The sequence below is a fragment of the Anopheles funestus genome, chromosome 3RL, assembly GCF_943734845.2.
Source record: "Anopheles funestus chromosome 3RL, idAnoFuneDA-416_04, whole genome shotgun sequence".
Lineage (NCBI taxonomy): Eukaryota > Metazoa > Arthropoda > Insecta > Diptera > Culicidae > Anopheles > Anopheles funestus.
The window spans coordinates 27,845,032-27,860,420 of record NC_064599.1 but is presented as its reverse complement, the minus strand read 5'-3'; the positions used below and the strand labels follow the sequence as shown (position 1 = coordinate 27,860,420).

Sequence of the window (15,389 nt, the reverse complement as noted above, 5' to 3'; positions counted from 1 at the left end):
CAACCGAGAAAACTAAGGGCCCAACAATAATAATATGTGCCTGTAAGGTTAGATCGGTTATAGTTTTTTTATGATCATGGTGGAAAAGATCATAACGATCGCTCGACATCTTTCGCAGGCGCAAATACTGTTTTGCTACCAATTTTTTTCCCCACTATCCAAATCCATATCATAGTTTGTATCAATTTCATTCAAAGTGCCTGTGTACCAAACGCCCAAAATTTTGATGGCGGGTGCATAACACCGAAAGGCCACATACAGTGTACTGGCGGTGTACAGTGTGTGTCATATATGTGGTGCATAATGGTTTTAAGGTCGAGTTTTTTTTTGTAATTTGATTTAGCTTTTTGCCTTTGCATTTGTTAATAGTATGATTCTGAAACGGTTACACTTTTTCGCTACGAAACAATCATCTACACATGTTTTGGACCGGAGCCGGCTAATCGATAGCTTATATTTACTGTTTTTTCGCTTTTTTTGCTTCCTTTTGGTTTGTTTGTTTTATTTGTTCAACTTGGCGCTATTGTAGAGCTTCGGGCGGGCGCACTAACAGTGTGCTGAATTTGTTTCACTTTATTTTTGTATTTGTTAGCATTGCTTTGCTTTTGCTTGCGTTGACAATTTTTTTCCCTCATGTGCGCTGCAATGTTTTTTGTGTGCAAATCAGTGTTTTTTTTTGTTGGTGTGTGCGTGAATAATTGTAGTTTTGCTTTTTATGGACTTTCATCACCATTAGATTTGAGTGTTTTTGTACCGGTTCGGTGCATGACAGTGTGAAAGAAAACTTAAGTATTATTGCAAAAAGCTTAACGCAGGCGGGTTTAGTGGTAAGTGGTTTGATGTGGGAATTTTTCATTGCCCTTTGAGATGCGGGAGAATTAGTTTAAGACAAATTTGCTTTTTTTCGTGTGTGTGTGTGGAAACTTTCGTTATATGACGCATTGTTATGCACTACACAATTAGAAGCGAATTTATTTATTTTATTTTTTCTTTTCAAATGCCTTTATGTGCTGAAGTTTTTTTTTGTAGCCATCCATTCCCAACGAGAGCTGCACAGTATTTAGTTAATTGGTGGAAAAATGTTTGCTTTACTGCGGACCTCTTCATTAGAGTGTCATTGTCCTAGTGACTGCATTGCTATTGAATCGTACATCGTACGACAATGGTTAGAAATGTGCTGCCTCTTCCTTTTAAAGACAGCCCGTGCCAGTTTTAAACAATTCCATTATACAGAAGGTTCTTTAATGTTATATTTTTGTTTAGCCACTTATTGTGGCGCAGTTTTTGCACATAGCGAGAAACAGTTCGCTTGCATACATATCAATACATCGGTTATGAACAGCTGCGCCGGGTGTCTAGGGTAGAGTATACGAAGAGAAACAATTACCATTACGTTTAGATCGTTGTCTACTACTGGCTATGTAGTGATGGGCAAGGTTGTAAATAAACAAACAACTCGTACCGGTACGGAATTGGTTCCATTTTTAAAACTAAATTAAACGTTACGAATTTGCATTCCTTTTCGATCGTTTTGATTTCATTTTATTATTTGTTTTTTACTCCTTTCCGGATACCTTTCCGTTGCTTATTGTTTCTTTTCATTTTTTTCCTTTCGTTTTTCTTCTTTCTTGTTCCATTTTTATGCTGTTTGTTCTTTTTGTGCATTTTTATCTTCCTTCTTTGTTCATATTTTTTCTATTTTTTCCTTTTGTGTTTTCCGTGTTATTTTTTCTTCCTTTTTGTTACATTTCTTTTCGATCCTTTCGTTCTTCATTTTTCCCTTTTTTCCTCATTTCCTTTATTTTGGTATCTTTTTTAACTGAAACAGAAAAAAAACATACCAGAACCATTCTGAAACGCTCCTTACTACTAAGAGTCTGTTGTTTCTGCTGTTGTGACCGTATGTGAGTCTGTTAGTGGTACTTGTAGTATAAATCTTGCTACTATCATTAACAAGCGATTGTGCTCATCTGTGCCAAGCCCATTTGCACTACGATTTAGTAAACGAAAAAAAAACAATCACTCCCTCCCTTGCGTACATGTGCAAACGACTCCATATACCCCATGTAGTATCACTCAAATGTTCTGCCACAATGCGGCGAGAAAGCTTGCGTCGGATGAATACACACATACAGAACTATTAGGCAAACAGCTAATGAACGAACAAAGCACCATCGAACGAATCCGGACAGGATTCCAACAGTAAAGTCGATTGTTAATCACTTTCACAAACCTTCTACACACGACACACAGACACACTTTCTCTCTCTCTCTCTCTCTCTCCCTCTCGCTTGTTTCACTTTTTTATTTTTGCAATGTGCAACTGGCTTCGAAAGGGGGTTCACAAAAGATATATTACCACAATGTTTCTGGTAATATATGGTATTAATTTGCACGGATCATCCTGATTGATCCTTCTAGAAGCGCTACACACACACACACATACACACATACAAACACATCAAAGGTTTTACATCTGAAATCGTGTGTGTTTGTTTGGTTTAGATGCGCTAGATGCGTTAGATAGAAATGTAGCCGCGTAAGGTGAGTACCCGGAATGGGCGAATAATGCTACCACAGTGTAGATTAGTAGTAAGTAGTAGTAGTAGTGTTGGGACGTAAAATGCGCTACACGAGAAAAAAAACCACATGACGATTACCATTTTCCCTTCCTTTCCGGTAGCCACCGTGTGTTCTCCGAAACGGTATGTACTAATGTCCTTAATGTCCATTGCATTCCTTACCATGTTCTTGTGACTTTTTGAGTGTCTGATTTTGTTTTGCGATCCACAACTGTGTAGATGGGTGCAAGTAGATCCGGAATTTTGCAGACATCTCTCTCACCCTTTCTCTCTCACTCTCTCTCTCTCTCTCTCTCTCTCTCTCTCTCTCTCTTTCAGAAACAATCAACTCATTGCACGTATGCCATTAGCATCGAAGTTTAAACAGTTTTCTTTGGTAAGAAGTATTTGTTTTGCTAGCTGCACTACATTTGTAAGACATTCCTTCCGCTTCCCAACTAATAGCGGCCAGCAAAGCGTCCCGATCGTATATTTCGTCCACGCCGGTTACCACCTTTCGTGTTGTGTTTGTCCTCCTTGGATTCCTTATAATCATCCTCCTTGCTGGAGTCCGGTTCCGGTTGTGTGCCAGACTCATCATCATCCGTCACTGATGCTGCTGATGCCGCTGCTGCTGCTGCTGCTGTCGATATGGCAACCGTATCCTTACCGGTCACATCCGTTTCCATCGGTTCGACCTGTTCCGATCCGGTTTGGCCATCATCACTTTTGCCATCCTCGGCCATACTGGCATCACCCGATTCTTCAAAACGTGAAAGCAAAAAACGGACCCGAAAGTTTAATTGTGGCCCCGAATCGAACGAATTAAAAAACGGCGCGCGGGAACGAACATCTAACACAAAACGTAATATCATGCGGTGAATAAAAAAAATACTGGGTTTGCTAGTACATGTGAGAAATTTATGGAACCATTTTTGAATTGTTTTTTCAAGTATGAATTGGCAATTTAATAATTGATTTCTTCCTGTAAAAGCTCGAGTAAGGTGGAAAGATTTTACTACAACTTGAAAAAAAAAACATCCAAAGAACTGATTCCAACATCATCTCAGAAAATAAACCGCCTAAAAGAAAATAATAAAAATTTCAACAACAAAAAAAGAGAAATAAATATAAACCGAATCGTTTTAGCATAATCAAATTATCACGTGCACCATGTGCGTATATTCACAGTACAAAGGTCAACTCGTTTTACACACACGCGCGCGCAAACACACTAGTTTTTTGGAGGATTAGTAAATATAGTGGTGATGTGCAACACAAAACCGGCGACGATAGAAGCAATAGAGGAACGAAAGAAGAAAAAAAAACACCACAACATTGTATAATATGCGTAAAGTTAACAATTAACATACGGTTGCGTGCAAAAAGAAATAATTCTCTAAAATAAGTAAAAAAAAACACACAAATCGAACTCAATCACACTGGTCGTCTGCCTTCGCATACTGTGAAGGTGATGCCATATCACTAGGGTTCGGATTGGAACGAGCGGGACAGCTACTGGTAGTATCATCATAATTATCACCTGTCGCCTCGGATGGATCGTACAGGTCCGAGTCCTTCTTTTCGGTTTCACCCGCATTTCCCGGCTCACCGTTAACGTCCTCCGGCGCTGTGTGCTTCTTTTCGTCCGCAAGCTTTTGCTTCTTCTTGGCCGCTTCGGCTTCCTCAAGCGCAACCGCCGCACGCTTCTGGGCGATGCGTACCTCCATGGCTTTCTCGTTCAGAAAGCGTATAAATGCACGATAGTGCGAATGTGTACGGGCATGCACTTCGCCAGTTGCCTCACTGTCGAAGTACTTGTGACAGATGCGACACTCGACACACTCCAACTTCCCGATCAGGCTCAACCCGAGCGCACGGTTCTTCCTGTACCGGGGCAATTTGTTGTCGATCTCTGGGGCTATTTCGTCGCCCGGTTTGTAATCCAGTATGCAGTCTTCACTTTCTTCCTCCTTTGCCAGCTCGTCTTCCGGACATTCGTCGTCCAGCTTTGGATCGTCAAGCGTTGCACCGACACCATCCTCCACTGTGGACGGTTTGCCACACTCGCTACCATCCTCGACGGTCGAGTCAGCCATAGCTGGCGTTTCGTCGTCCACTTTACTCGTGTCACCATTTTCACCCGCGCCGCCCGATGTCGATTGCGTTTCTGGTGCCGAGTGCTGCTTGGTCGAAGGTTTCCCATCCGCTTCGGATCGCTTCACACCCGTGCCGGAACTTTCCGGTTTATCCTTCCGTTTTTTGGGTGCAATCTCTTCACGTATATCTAACAACTCATCGCTCATGGTAGAGATGGTCAATTCTGGAATTTTGTGGGTAAGCGAAAGACATTAGTGATCAAACAATCAGGTTTGAAGGTAGTTTGCCGCAACTTACGTTTTGTCTTTCGTTCGATCTCGAGCCGGCTCGGTTTGGATTTGCAATTCTTCATATGCACGACCGAAAGCAAATGATCGTCGTACTCGGTGCGATTGTGGAACTCCAGCTCGCAGTCATCACACTTCGGGTGCAGGAACTTCTTCAAATCCAAATGCTTCTCCGAGCGCCGGTGGGCAATGATGTGCCCGTAGAAGAACAGCTCACACATCGGACAGTACTCGCGCACCTTGTAGTAATTTTTCGCCTTCCCCATACGCTTCAGACGATCGATCTCGATCGTTTTGAGCTGTTCGGCGATGCGTGCCTCCTGTCGGAGCAGGGTCGCCCGCATCCGGTAGCTTTCCTCGATGCTTTCCTTCATCACGCGGTGCGTCCGACCGGTGATGTGGTTTTCGAACGAGGTAGCATCGTACATATGCTTATCGCACATGTGACAGTACAGAAAATCGTTCGACACGTCCATGTACGGTGATGCCTTGGCGGAGGAAAGTTTCTCCTTTGCGCTGCTACTACTACCGGCGGCAGAAGCCGGTCCACCACCAGCTAGGTTACCCTTTTTTGCTCCCTTATTGCCACTGTTTCGTGACGGACAGAATCGTGAAGCGAAAAAAGATGGAAGAAAAAATGGTTTGTTAATATTGGATACTTTAGTAAATGAAAAATTCTATAAAACACACGCGCACAAACACACACACGCACACCGGAGGCTAGTTTTATATAATTTATGGACTATCCTTCACACGTATAGTACAAAGTCCCTTTGTAATAATTTTTTTTACCATCTTATTATACATTTGCATTTTGAGATGGTCGGTGCTTCCAGCATAATTCACTCTTACTCTTTCGACGCAGTACTCCGAAATCGCAAATCCGGACATTGAAAATTTTGTACAATTTGTAACCTTCGTGAGCTACTTTTTATACATTTTTTTTAATAACACTTTGATAACAATTACATACATTTTTATTTAATTTTGCAAAGGATATTTATGATTTTCTTTAAAGACGAAGACGAATGCAAAGTGTTGCACTTTGGCCTTAGTCTTTGATTGTACCAAAGATTCTAATAATACTGCCCGCTCTTATTATGCCTAATTTTATGTTGCAGTCCTACGACAAATTTATTATCTCTATAAGGCTTTGTGAACAATAAAAACTTGCTATGTTTTGTAACAGAATCCATTGCAAAAAAAATCTATATAAATCATGCTCTAATTTAGTATCGAAATCGAATGTTTTATTCGAATTTTTATTTACTATTTGTAAGGAGTAAGGATAGTATAATAAAACCATTAATTTCTTTAGAGACAACTTTCGAGTTTGTCGCTCACCAAGGCTAACAATTGTCCATTTTCTAAGTGTCCGGTTGTGCGCTTCCGACACTGTATGTACACGATGCAGTGCAAACCCATGGCAAAGGCAATGACTATGTTGTTGAAAAGCAAATGAAGTAAAGTAAAAACAAAAAATAAAAATCATGCATTGAATGTCCATAAAAAGAGTAAAAAAAAGATAAACATTCGACTAAATTATTTATGATGCATATTGAAGATACAGAAAAAAGAAAAAAAGAAGTATAAAGATCCAAGGCAAATACAAAAACTAGACCATCATAGCAAACGGTAACGGTAAGAAAACATTCAACTAACTATATAAATACTGTTAAACTACATTTAAATGGAAAAGAATAAAACACATGCAACTATTTACTACTATTGGCGTATAACGTGTGTAAAACAAAAAATGATGCAAAAAGCCAAGTGTGCAAAGATGGTTTTGTAATATTTATTACCTGTTCTTATTTTTACTATTATTACTAGACTGAATTGGATTTCGTCTTTGATATCCAAGATTTAACCGCGAAATATAGTCATTCTGAAAAAGGGATAAACCGGTAAAAAAACACACACAAAGAGAGAGAGAGAGAGAGAACAATAAATGGGTTTTGTGAAATTTCATACAGAATCGAAATCATAATGCTAGAAAGGTGAAACAATAGCAATGAGTTAAAAGTATTAGAATTAGAATACAGCAAAACAAAACAGAAACTAAAACCAAACCCCAAAAACACTTAAAAAGTGTTTCTTTTTGGGGTGAAATAAAAATAGACAGTTAATCAAAACCTAAGGACATAACATTCCACGAACATCAGGAAGAGTTTATTATTGTTTCAAATTTGGATTACTTTCTCCAGCAGCAACAACTATCCGACGCAAAAGGTAAGGAAAATAGCTTTTTCTCTTCATAAAATGATCAATGATACAATCCAATTACAAGTCTAGCAGCGAAACGTGTTTTAATACATTCGGCTTTTTTTTACGTTGTGTAACGTGCTTTAATAGTAAGAACAGTAAGATACAGGTATTTATTTTAGAGGCATACCGTTTTGCATTAAAAAGTAAACAGATAAAAAAAAATACAAAATAACAACAACAGTGAAATGAATTTGCTTAACGTGGTGAGGGCGACAGAAAAAGTTCCAAAAACAAAACCAAAAACGAAACATTCGTACATTGGAACGAGTTTAAGAAAAACGCAAAAAACCAGAGAAGAATGAACAGAGCATGAAACGATCAATTAACAATATCAAAGATGTACAGAGCGTTGCTTTGAAACGACCATTCAACAACAGATGTTGTAATAATTCGTAACCGAACCGTGCAAGAGGAGAAAAAGAATGTAAAATAAAGTTAGATAACGCTTTTAGAAAAGATTTTTGTTTTCTGTCTTCTTCTGTGTTTGCCATAATTTGCATTATCAATGAATGCAGTATTTTATCGGTGCAATGAATATGCATGAAAATGAAACCACCAGAAGCACCACCAACATGGGCAAAGTAAAAAACGAAGAACGGGAGAAAAAAACAAATGAAAAAGTTCCAGAAACACTAGAAATTGTTGCTTAAAACTTTCTCATTTATTCCGGTTTTTGAAAAGGCTGTCTATAAAACTCTGATTACTTTGTAGCCATACGGATACTTATATTAGCTTCCAAACACTAAACTGTTATACCGGGAGCTAGGTGCTTTTTGGGTTGAATTAAAACCCATATGACATACACGCGGTCTCCACATCCACACATCCGCCTATAAAGTTGTTTGTTCCGAAGCTTCCAAAATGCTCTTGTGTTCATCGTTCTTACCTATGTTCATGATTACGGCTGCTTGTACCAGCATTGCCGAGTGCATCTTTGCTAAACGGTTTATTATAATTCTTCGCCAGCACATTCTTGGTACGGGCAACGGCATCCGGTTTGCGTATGCCACGTCCATTCATGTTACGATTTTTACCATATCGATTCTGACCATTCGTTACAAAATACAAAATGGAGAAAGAGAGAAAGAGAGAGAAAAAGAGAGAGAGAAAAATAAATGAGGAAAACATAAGGAAACGTTTGTACGGTTTAATTTGGATGATTGAATTGACCAAAATGGCTGATAAACAATTCGGGATGGGGTGTGTTATATGCCACAAAAAAGGGGGTGAACTGTTATACGTTATTTTGGTGTTGAGGATAATACGGCCAAAAATGATGCTGTGCCTGATGTTCGAGGAATATTATGTAAGATCAAAACGAAACAATTCCAAAACGCCCTAAATTCTGTTCGTATTAGCAAGAGTTATGCTGTTATACACTAGTCTAATTAAGCGTTAATTTAACGAAAAAAAATATTATAATTTTCTCGTACAATAAGAGAAATTAGTAAATGTAAAATGAAATAATAACATTTTCAAGAAAAAATGGCTAAAAATCATACAGAAAATATCAAATAAAAATTTAAAAAAGAAAAAAAAATCGATTAAAAAATTTAAAGTAAAATGACTCGCCATCTTACAAAAAAAAAACGTTTAAAATAAAACAAAACCTAAAAAAAAATGCAAAAATTCAACATAAAAAGGAGCAATCGTCCAAATTTGAAGACAAGAAAAAATAGTAACAAAATTGTTAATTGTTCGTTGATGGGAAACGTTTTGTGAAACTTTTTCACAAACTGGGTAAAACTGGGCAAAAGCTAGGATTTAACCGGTTTTACGATGAACATTTGAAAACTTATATAATAAATGAAACGAAAGTAAATGAGCAAAATGCCTGCAATTCCAGGCAAGATGATCACTAGAAGCAATACAAAAAAAAAACCAGCAAACAACACACAACACACACGGTGCGCACACACTTACCCTAATAAAGTTATAACCATTCATGTCGTCGAACCGGGATGACTGAACACCGTCCAGTAGCGACGGTACCTGGTTCGCGTTCTGATTGCCGAGCAGATTATTAATTAAACTGTTGGCAAATGAGAGCGCATCATTGTTCACACGGACACCGCCCACACCCGCATCCCAAGGATTGATACGGTTGCCATAGTTGTTACCGAAGTTGCCACCACCGCCACCACCACCACCACCGCCGCCTCCACCGCCTCCACCACCACCTCCTCCACCACCACCGCCACCACCACGACGGTTGTTGTTGCGGTAAGCCATGGCCTCAGTCGTACGTTACTGCAACTGCTTCACTTCCAAGGAGTATCTGTAACGGAGTATCACCAAATGGGAGAAACCATCATTTTAGACAACGATCGGTCCAAAACACACGCTTACGCTTACGCAAAACGGCCAGCAATAAAATTCCGTAGCTTTTTTTTTTGCGACACTCGTATCGATGTAATGCAGGGAAAACTAATGCGTTTGGCGGTGTTCGGTTTTTTTTTTCTTCGCTTTTATTGCTAAAAGATGATTTAGAACGCGCGACCGACCCGGCATGAGAGTTCTCGGAGGAAACGACCGGCTGTGGTGATCATGCGCAGTACCGCACCGTAATAGGATCCAACTTTGCAACTTTGCAAAATATATTTAAAATGCTTTTTTAATGTTTTGTAGCTTAAGCAATTAAGGACAAATGAGTTTATTGCATTTTTTTGTTATGTAAAACAAACTTTGGCAGATTGCAAATCGAAAATAGTAAGTAAAGAAAATAAGCAAACAGTCGCGTAACTTGCATTGCACAAAAGAAATGTGCGATATGATCATTTTTCTACAATAATAAACTACATATTGTAACATACCTCATATAATTGTTAAGTACGTTTGTTGTGTCAAATTCTCAAAACCTTTTTTTTTAATTTCTGATTTGTTTAATTTGTGTATGTTTTGTTTTGTTCTTTTTTAACGTTTTTTTTTCTTTTTTTCTGAGTATTGCTTGTATTGTTTTATTTACATTTTTATCACATACATTTTTTCCCTAAAAATAAACTAGCGCGAGTTGTAAAATGTATCTCCTTATTATATTACGCTAGAATTATTTTGAATTTAGCTATAAAATTTACTTAAAACTATACTAAATACAATTGTTATCTGATCAACAAAAATGAATAATAAAAAGCATAAAAGTTAGAGAGTTTTCATAATGGAAAAATAGAGAAAATAACAAAAGCAGGCAAAAGAAGAACGACTGCGTATGTTTCGTGCAAATTTTCTTCTCAACCGGCTGTTTTTGGTTGCGAACACAACGGATAATCACAGCTTCTGTCAAACCCGTCCAATCTTCCAGTCTGTCAAAAATCGATCGAAACAGCTGTTCGGAGGGTAGATGAAAAATCAACCCCTATTTTTTGTGTGCGGATTTTTTGTCACCCATTTTGTGTTTTGTTCTTTTTTTTTTGCGCGTAATTGTTGTGATTTTTTCACACATTCATGAGAGTGTGATTAACAGCGCGGTGTAATAATTAACAAGTTGATCTTTCAGTTATGATTTATGTTGTTTTTACACAATCGCACATAAGCACATACACTAAAGGAAACACTTTTTTAAACACACATTTTTAAAACACCGCATCATCAAGCATTAACATATTTTCTCTCCAATAAGTTATGTTACATTGTGCCTGTAATGAGCTGAATGATCACTCGGTTTTTTTTACACCGTACCGGCTTCAGTACATTTGCTTACGGCTGATGTAGCGAAATGGCTGGAAAATGGTCCGGTTTCACTCATTTCCTGTATCACATTGCAAGGGAGTAACCGAAAGAGCGAGTGAGCTCACCTTAGCCGAGTGAGAAAAGCACTGTGAAAAATCGATAATTTTCCACCACTGAACATCATCCGCCTATTATTACACGCCTTGTCCACACAACGTACCAAAAAACGCTTGCTTTTCCGCTGCAATCGCAATTTGTCAGCGGTAGAAACCATTTGCGTCTCACATTAATATAACTTAAATGCCGGCAAATGGCACCAGCCAGGGCTGATAATAAACGTGTAGCTTTTTTTCTTTTTTTCTTGTTTCAATTAACTTACGCACGACGGTACAAGCGGCACAAGTACACACGATTTTAGACGAACTTTATCGGCTTTTAGCTTTGTATCGATTGCTAAACTGCTAGTCAAATGATAACGTCTGCAACTTACGGTGCTTTTTGCATTACTTACATGATATATAGAAGAAAAATTCGCACACTTTGAGATACACCTTTGAAATTTTCGGAAAGCGGATGAAAAAGTTTGACAGACGAAGTTTTTATTTTCATAAAACGTTTCGTAAAACGTTAGCGCCGTGTGTGGCACCGTTTGGCTCGCTCTGGTATGTTGCGATCTCGTTCTCGCGAAACGTCTTACGTCGGTATTTATGTTGCACAAAGTGCATCTGTTTTTATGTTGCATAGCGTTTCAAATTGTCCGTTATTGCAATGAGCAAAGCTCATACATAAATATAGCAGAATAAAAACGATATTTTTTGGTGATCGAGGTCAATATTATTGAAAAAGATCTTCCTTTTCAAGTCTACCCCATAAAAAAAGAAACTGTTGGTAAAATCTAGTGAACTTTAAGACTTTTAAAATACTTGCACACATTTGTGTTAGCAGATAAAATCCCTATATATTTTAAATCCTTCAAATTTTTTGTGAGATGGACCGAGGCCGGGTAAGACCGTAATACCAAAACTTCTTTCTTATGATACATCTTGACAAAGACCAAAACTTTCCGAAGACATTCGGTGACGTTATCCTTATTCTTCTTATATCCTGAAACCCAGTTCCGAAAAACGAATCTTCGCCATTTGGATAGTAGCCTCGAGGATATGATGGATCATTTTGTTCTCGATCATCACCTTCAACTTGTGCCGCACATTAAGGACAAGCCTGTTTTCGGGGGAAAGGCCTTTCATCAATCTCGAAAGGATATTCGAAATAGCAGGTCAATTTTATACGACGGACAGGTAGTCCTTCATAGAAAAGCATTGTAATGTCCATATGAGAAAATATCACAATGTCAAAGAAAATGAATTCTTGGAGTTTTTCGAGATTGATCCTGTCACTGTGTATTCATATCCCAAGTCAACTTCGTTACAGTTCATTTGTCTAATTCTACATATAAAATCTTTTACTGCACTAGCTAACGTGTCCTACTAACTTATTCATTGCAATTCCATCATATAGTGCAGTTCGTCCTTGAAATAGTCCTTGAAAAGATTCCTATATGTTATTACTGTAACCTATAATTATCTCTTAGGTTGGACATAGACGAAGCGAGATTTACGCAGATCGAGTAATACGCGGGTGTCAATTTTGGTATAACGTCGGTCAAACAGGCGAGTAAACCGCGCCTCGTGTATGGACCAAACCGCGTACGCAGTGCCAATAGCTTAAGAAAATCTATTCACTGCAGCTATAAACCTACTCTTTTTGTTGTAGTTTTTAGTTCTTGTAGCGAAATATTTATGTTTTGGTTCTTCTTAATCAGAAAATCATCAACAAAATTGTAAACAACTCTTTATGTCATCGATCTCGCTACCGAGTAAACGCAGAGTTGCTGCACTTCAACAACTCTGCGGAAACGCGGGCGCGATAGCAGGCGCGGCAAATTTGACACCTGAACTGGGCTAAATCTGGTATAAACTAGCCGCGTATTACTCGATCCGCGTAAATCTCGCTTCGTCTATTTCCAACCTTAGGCAGCGCGCTGTGAACAGCCAAACAAACCAGACAAACACCACACTGTTCGAAAGGTGCTCTGCCAATTGTCGTGTAGAACTGTCACTCCATCGACAATTTCAATGCCTAGTACTGTCGCTAAGCAATCTTTCCTCGTTTTATTCCAATTTCGGTGACTTTATGTATGCTCAAAATCTGTTCAACAATAACTATTAACAAAGCAATCCAGCACACAACTCGCTTCGGTGAAATTTGACAAGGTATAGAGAGTTTCAAGGTGTGACACAGACATGCAAGACAAAATCAAACTGTTTTGTTCTATGTCGTGTTTGTCTGGTTTGTTCTATGCAGGTTGACAGAGCACCTCCATATGATTGCTTGGGTTTGTTCTTGTGGTTTTGTCTGGTTTGTCTTGTTCGAGAAGTGACAGCGCGCTGCCTTAGCAGTCTGGATTACTTACCTTGAACGAACTATTCGTACATAATTGTGAACTATTCGTGATATTACTTGTGGGAAACTAGCTAAGAAGAAGAAGAAAAGAAGAAGAAGACCAAACAACAACTACACACATTTCCTTCCGTCCAAATAAATGCATTATTCATCATTTTATTGAAGCATCATTCCATTCTGTTACACTTGGTTTTGTATTTTTGAACGAGTTGTCCACACTCTTGATATTGTAATCTTACATCAGTATTGCGCCTCGCTCCACATCCAAGAAATGCTTTCCTTTCCTTCCGATCCTTCGTATGACTTAAATGATCCATCACCAACCGTCCACTGATTCCAACTGCTTCCAACTGCCCTAACAATCGTTTATTTTGTTCTAGTGAGGAAAATTGATAATTATTTTTTTCCCCTCCATTTTTTTGTGTGTGTTGCGATCATGTACGGTATAACAACTTTAGAAAAATAAAGAATGTTTTTCCATAACAATTATTTGAACAAAAAAACGATTTTTCTTTTTCTACTTCGAATAAACGATCGATCGCACATTTGCCAAACTGTAGCGTCACATTTTGTTTTGCATGTTTTGCATATTTTTTTTGTCACACCTCTCCAGATTACAGCAAAGTGCATTGCGATTGTGAACTTTGTATTTGTGACTTTAGAAAGCTGGTAGCGCATGTTTGCCACCACAAAATACACAGTCTTCCTTTCCGTTGCGTAGTTGGTTTGCAGGAGAAGCTTTAGATTTTGTTTTGTTTGCTTTGTTTGCTTTGTTCGGTATGTTCGCTTTGTGTGTTTTGTGTGGTTGATGAAACAGTACAGTACACATCAAAAATGGGGTCGAGTTTGATATTTCTTTTGCTGTTTTGTTTGTTTAGTTTCAGCATGTTCCAGTTGTGACGATCAATTTAGTTGGTTTAATATCGTTTTATTTAGAGTATATATAGCAAAATAGTGTTATTAAACGGTTATGAAATGCAGTTACTTTTTGTTGTTGTTAATATTTCACGATTAGCTACTAAGTTTTGTTATCATCGTACATCATTAATATAGCTACCATTACCTAGTTATCAATTTCTTTACCATTTTATCGCAAACCGCGCTAATTACGCACATCAAAACCGAACCAAAATGTTGTGTGAAAAAGAGGTGAAAAGTGTGTTTTTTTTTCTTTAATTTCTTCAGCTTGCCTTACGGTTGTCACATGGAAGGGAAAATTGATCTCATAAAAAGGGTACTCGGATAAAAATGGCTACCATCGGCCATAACAAAGTTTCCCAGAGGCCAGTGTGTTTTTTTGTTATTGGTCCATCGCGTGCAAACAGGACACTATTATTGGGTTGTGTACATGTATATGGTTGAAGCAGTAGGAGAGTGATTTAGAGAAAATGTTTGTGAGAGGAAGAGAAAGAGAGAGAGATAGAGAGAGACGGATTTATAAAGTTAAACACTTTTGTTGTAGGTTTAAGCTTTAAAATGTATGCATTTGTACAAACTGTGTGTACATATATTTATTAAAAGCCCAAGGTACACTAGTGCATTGAAAAATTGGTTCAATGAAGGGTAGCGATAAGTTTTGTGACAAGAGATATACGTTGAATCTGGATCAATCGTTCCTTTTTAAGAGATGGTGAAATCAAAAGGGACTAACTTTTTATTTTAATCAATTTGTATACCAATTTACTTACTTCCCTCGAAGAAAGTATAGTAAACAGTAGTATGTGACAGATTTGTTACAGGGTTTTTCGGCAGATGAAGTTGAAGTCATTTCTCGATTCTTTTCAAGTTAAACTAGAATATGTCTAGGTTGATCTGGCATTCTGCCCACTTTCTAAAACTTTTGTGAACTGTAATTTTTTTTAACAGAATCGTTTTCAAATTTTAGAACTACCGCAACACATTCCAGATCATCTTGAAAAAAATCCAGAAATACTTCCAACGAATCTATTTGAATTTACAACCCCAATAAGTTAGTTGAAATATAATTTTGTTATCTAAAATTGTGGAGAGGAAAAGAAACGGAAATTGGGCCGATTTTCCCTCC

The 15,389-nt window shown here is 38.1% G+C and overlaps 1 protein-coding gene across 4 annotated transcripts; it reads right to left on the bottom strand.

Moving 5' to 3' along the window:
* Positions 1–933: 933 nt before the first annotated feature.
* On the bottom strand, positions 934–11,523 carry LOC125771576 (zinc finger protein on ecdysone puffs). 4 transcript variants are annotated; one of them, XM_049442324.1, is made up of 6 exons: positions 11,394–11,523; positions 9,140–9,494; positions 8,103–8,260; positions 4,959–5,536; positions 4,105–4,884; positions 934–3,324 (listed from the first exon to the last, which is right to left on the bottom strand). In XM_049442324.1, exons 2-6 carry the CDS (start codon positions 9,446–9,448, stop codon positions 3,020–3,022), a joined length of 2,130 nt encoding a protein of 709 aa, XP_049298281.1. In that variant the 5' UTR covers positions 9,449–9,494; positions 11,394–11,523; the 3' UTR covers positions 934–3,019. The 4 variants fall into 4 exon arrangements, with proteins under 4 accessions (XP_049298281.1, XP_049298282.1, XP_049298283.1 ...); XM_049442325.1 differs by having other exon boundaries at positions 9,140–9,802; positions 11,394–11,494; XM_049442326.1 differs by lacking the exon at positions 11,394–11,523 and adding an exon at positions 9,572–9,967.
* Positions 11,524–15,389: the final 3,866 nt, after the last annotated feature.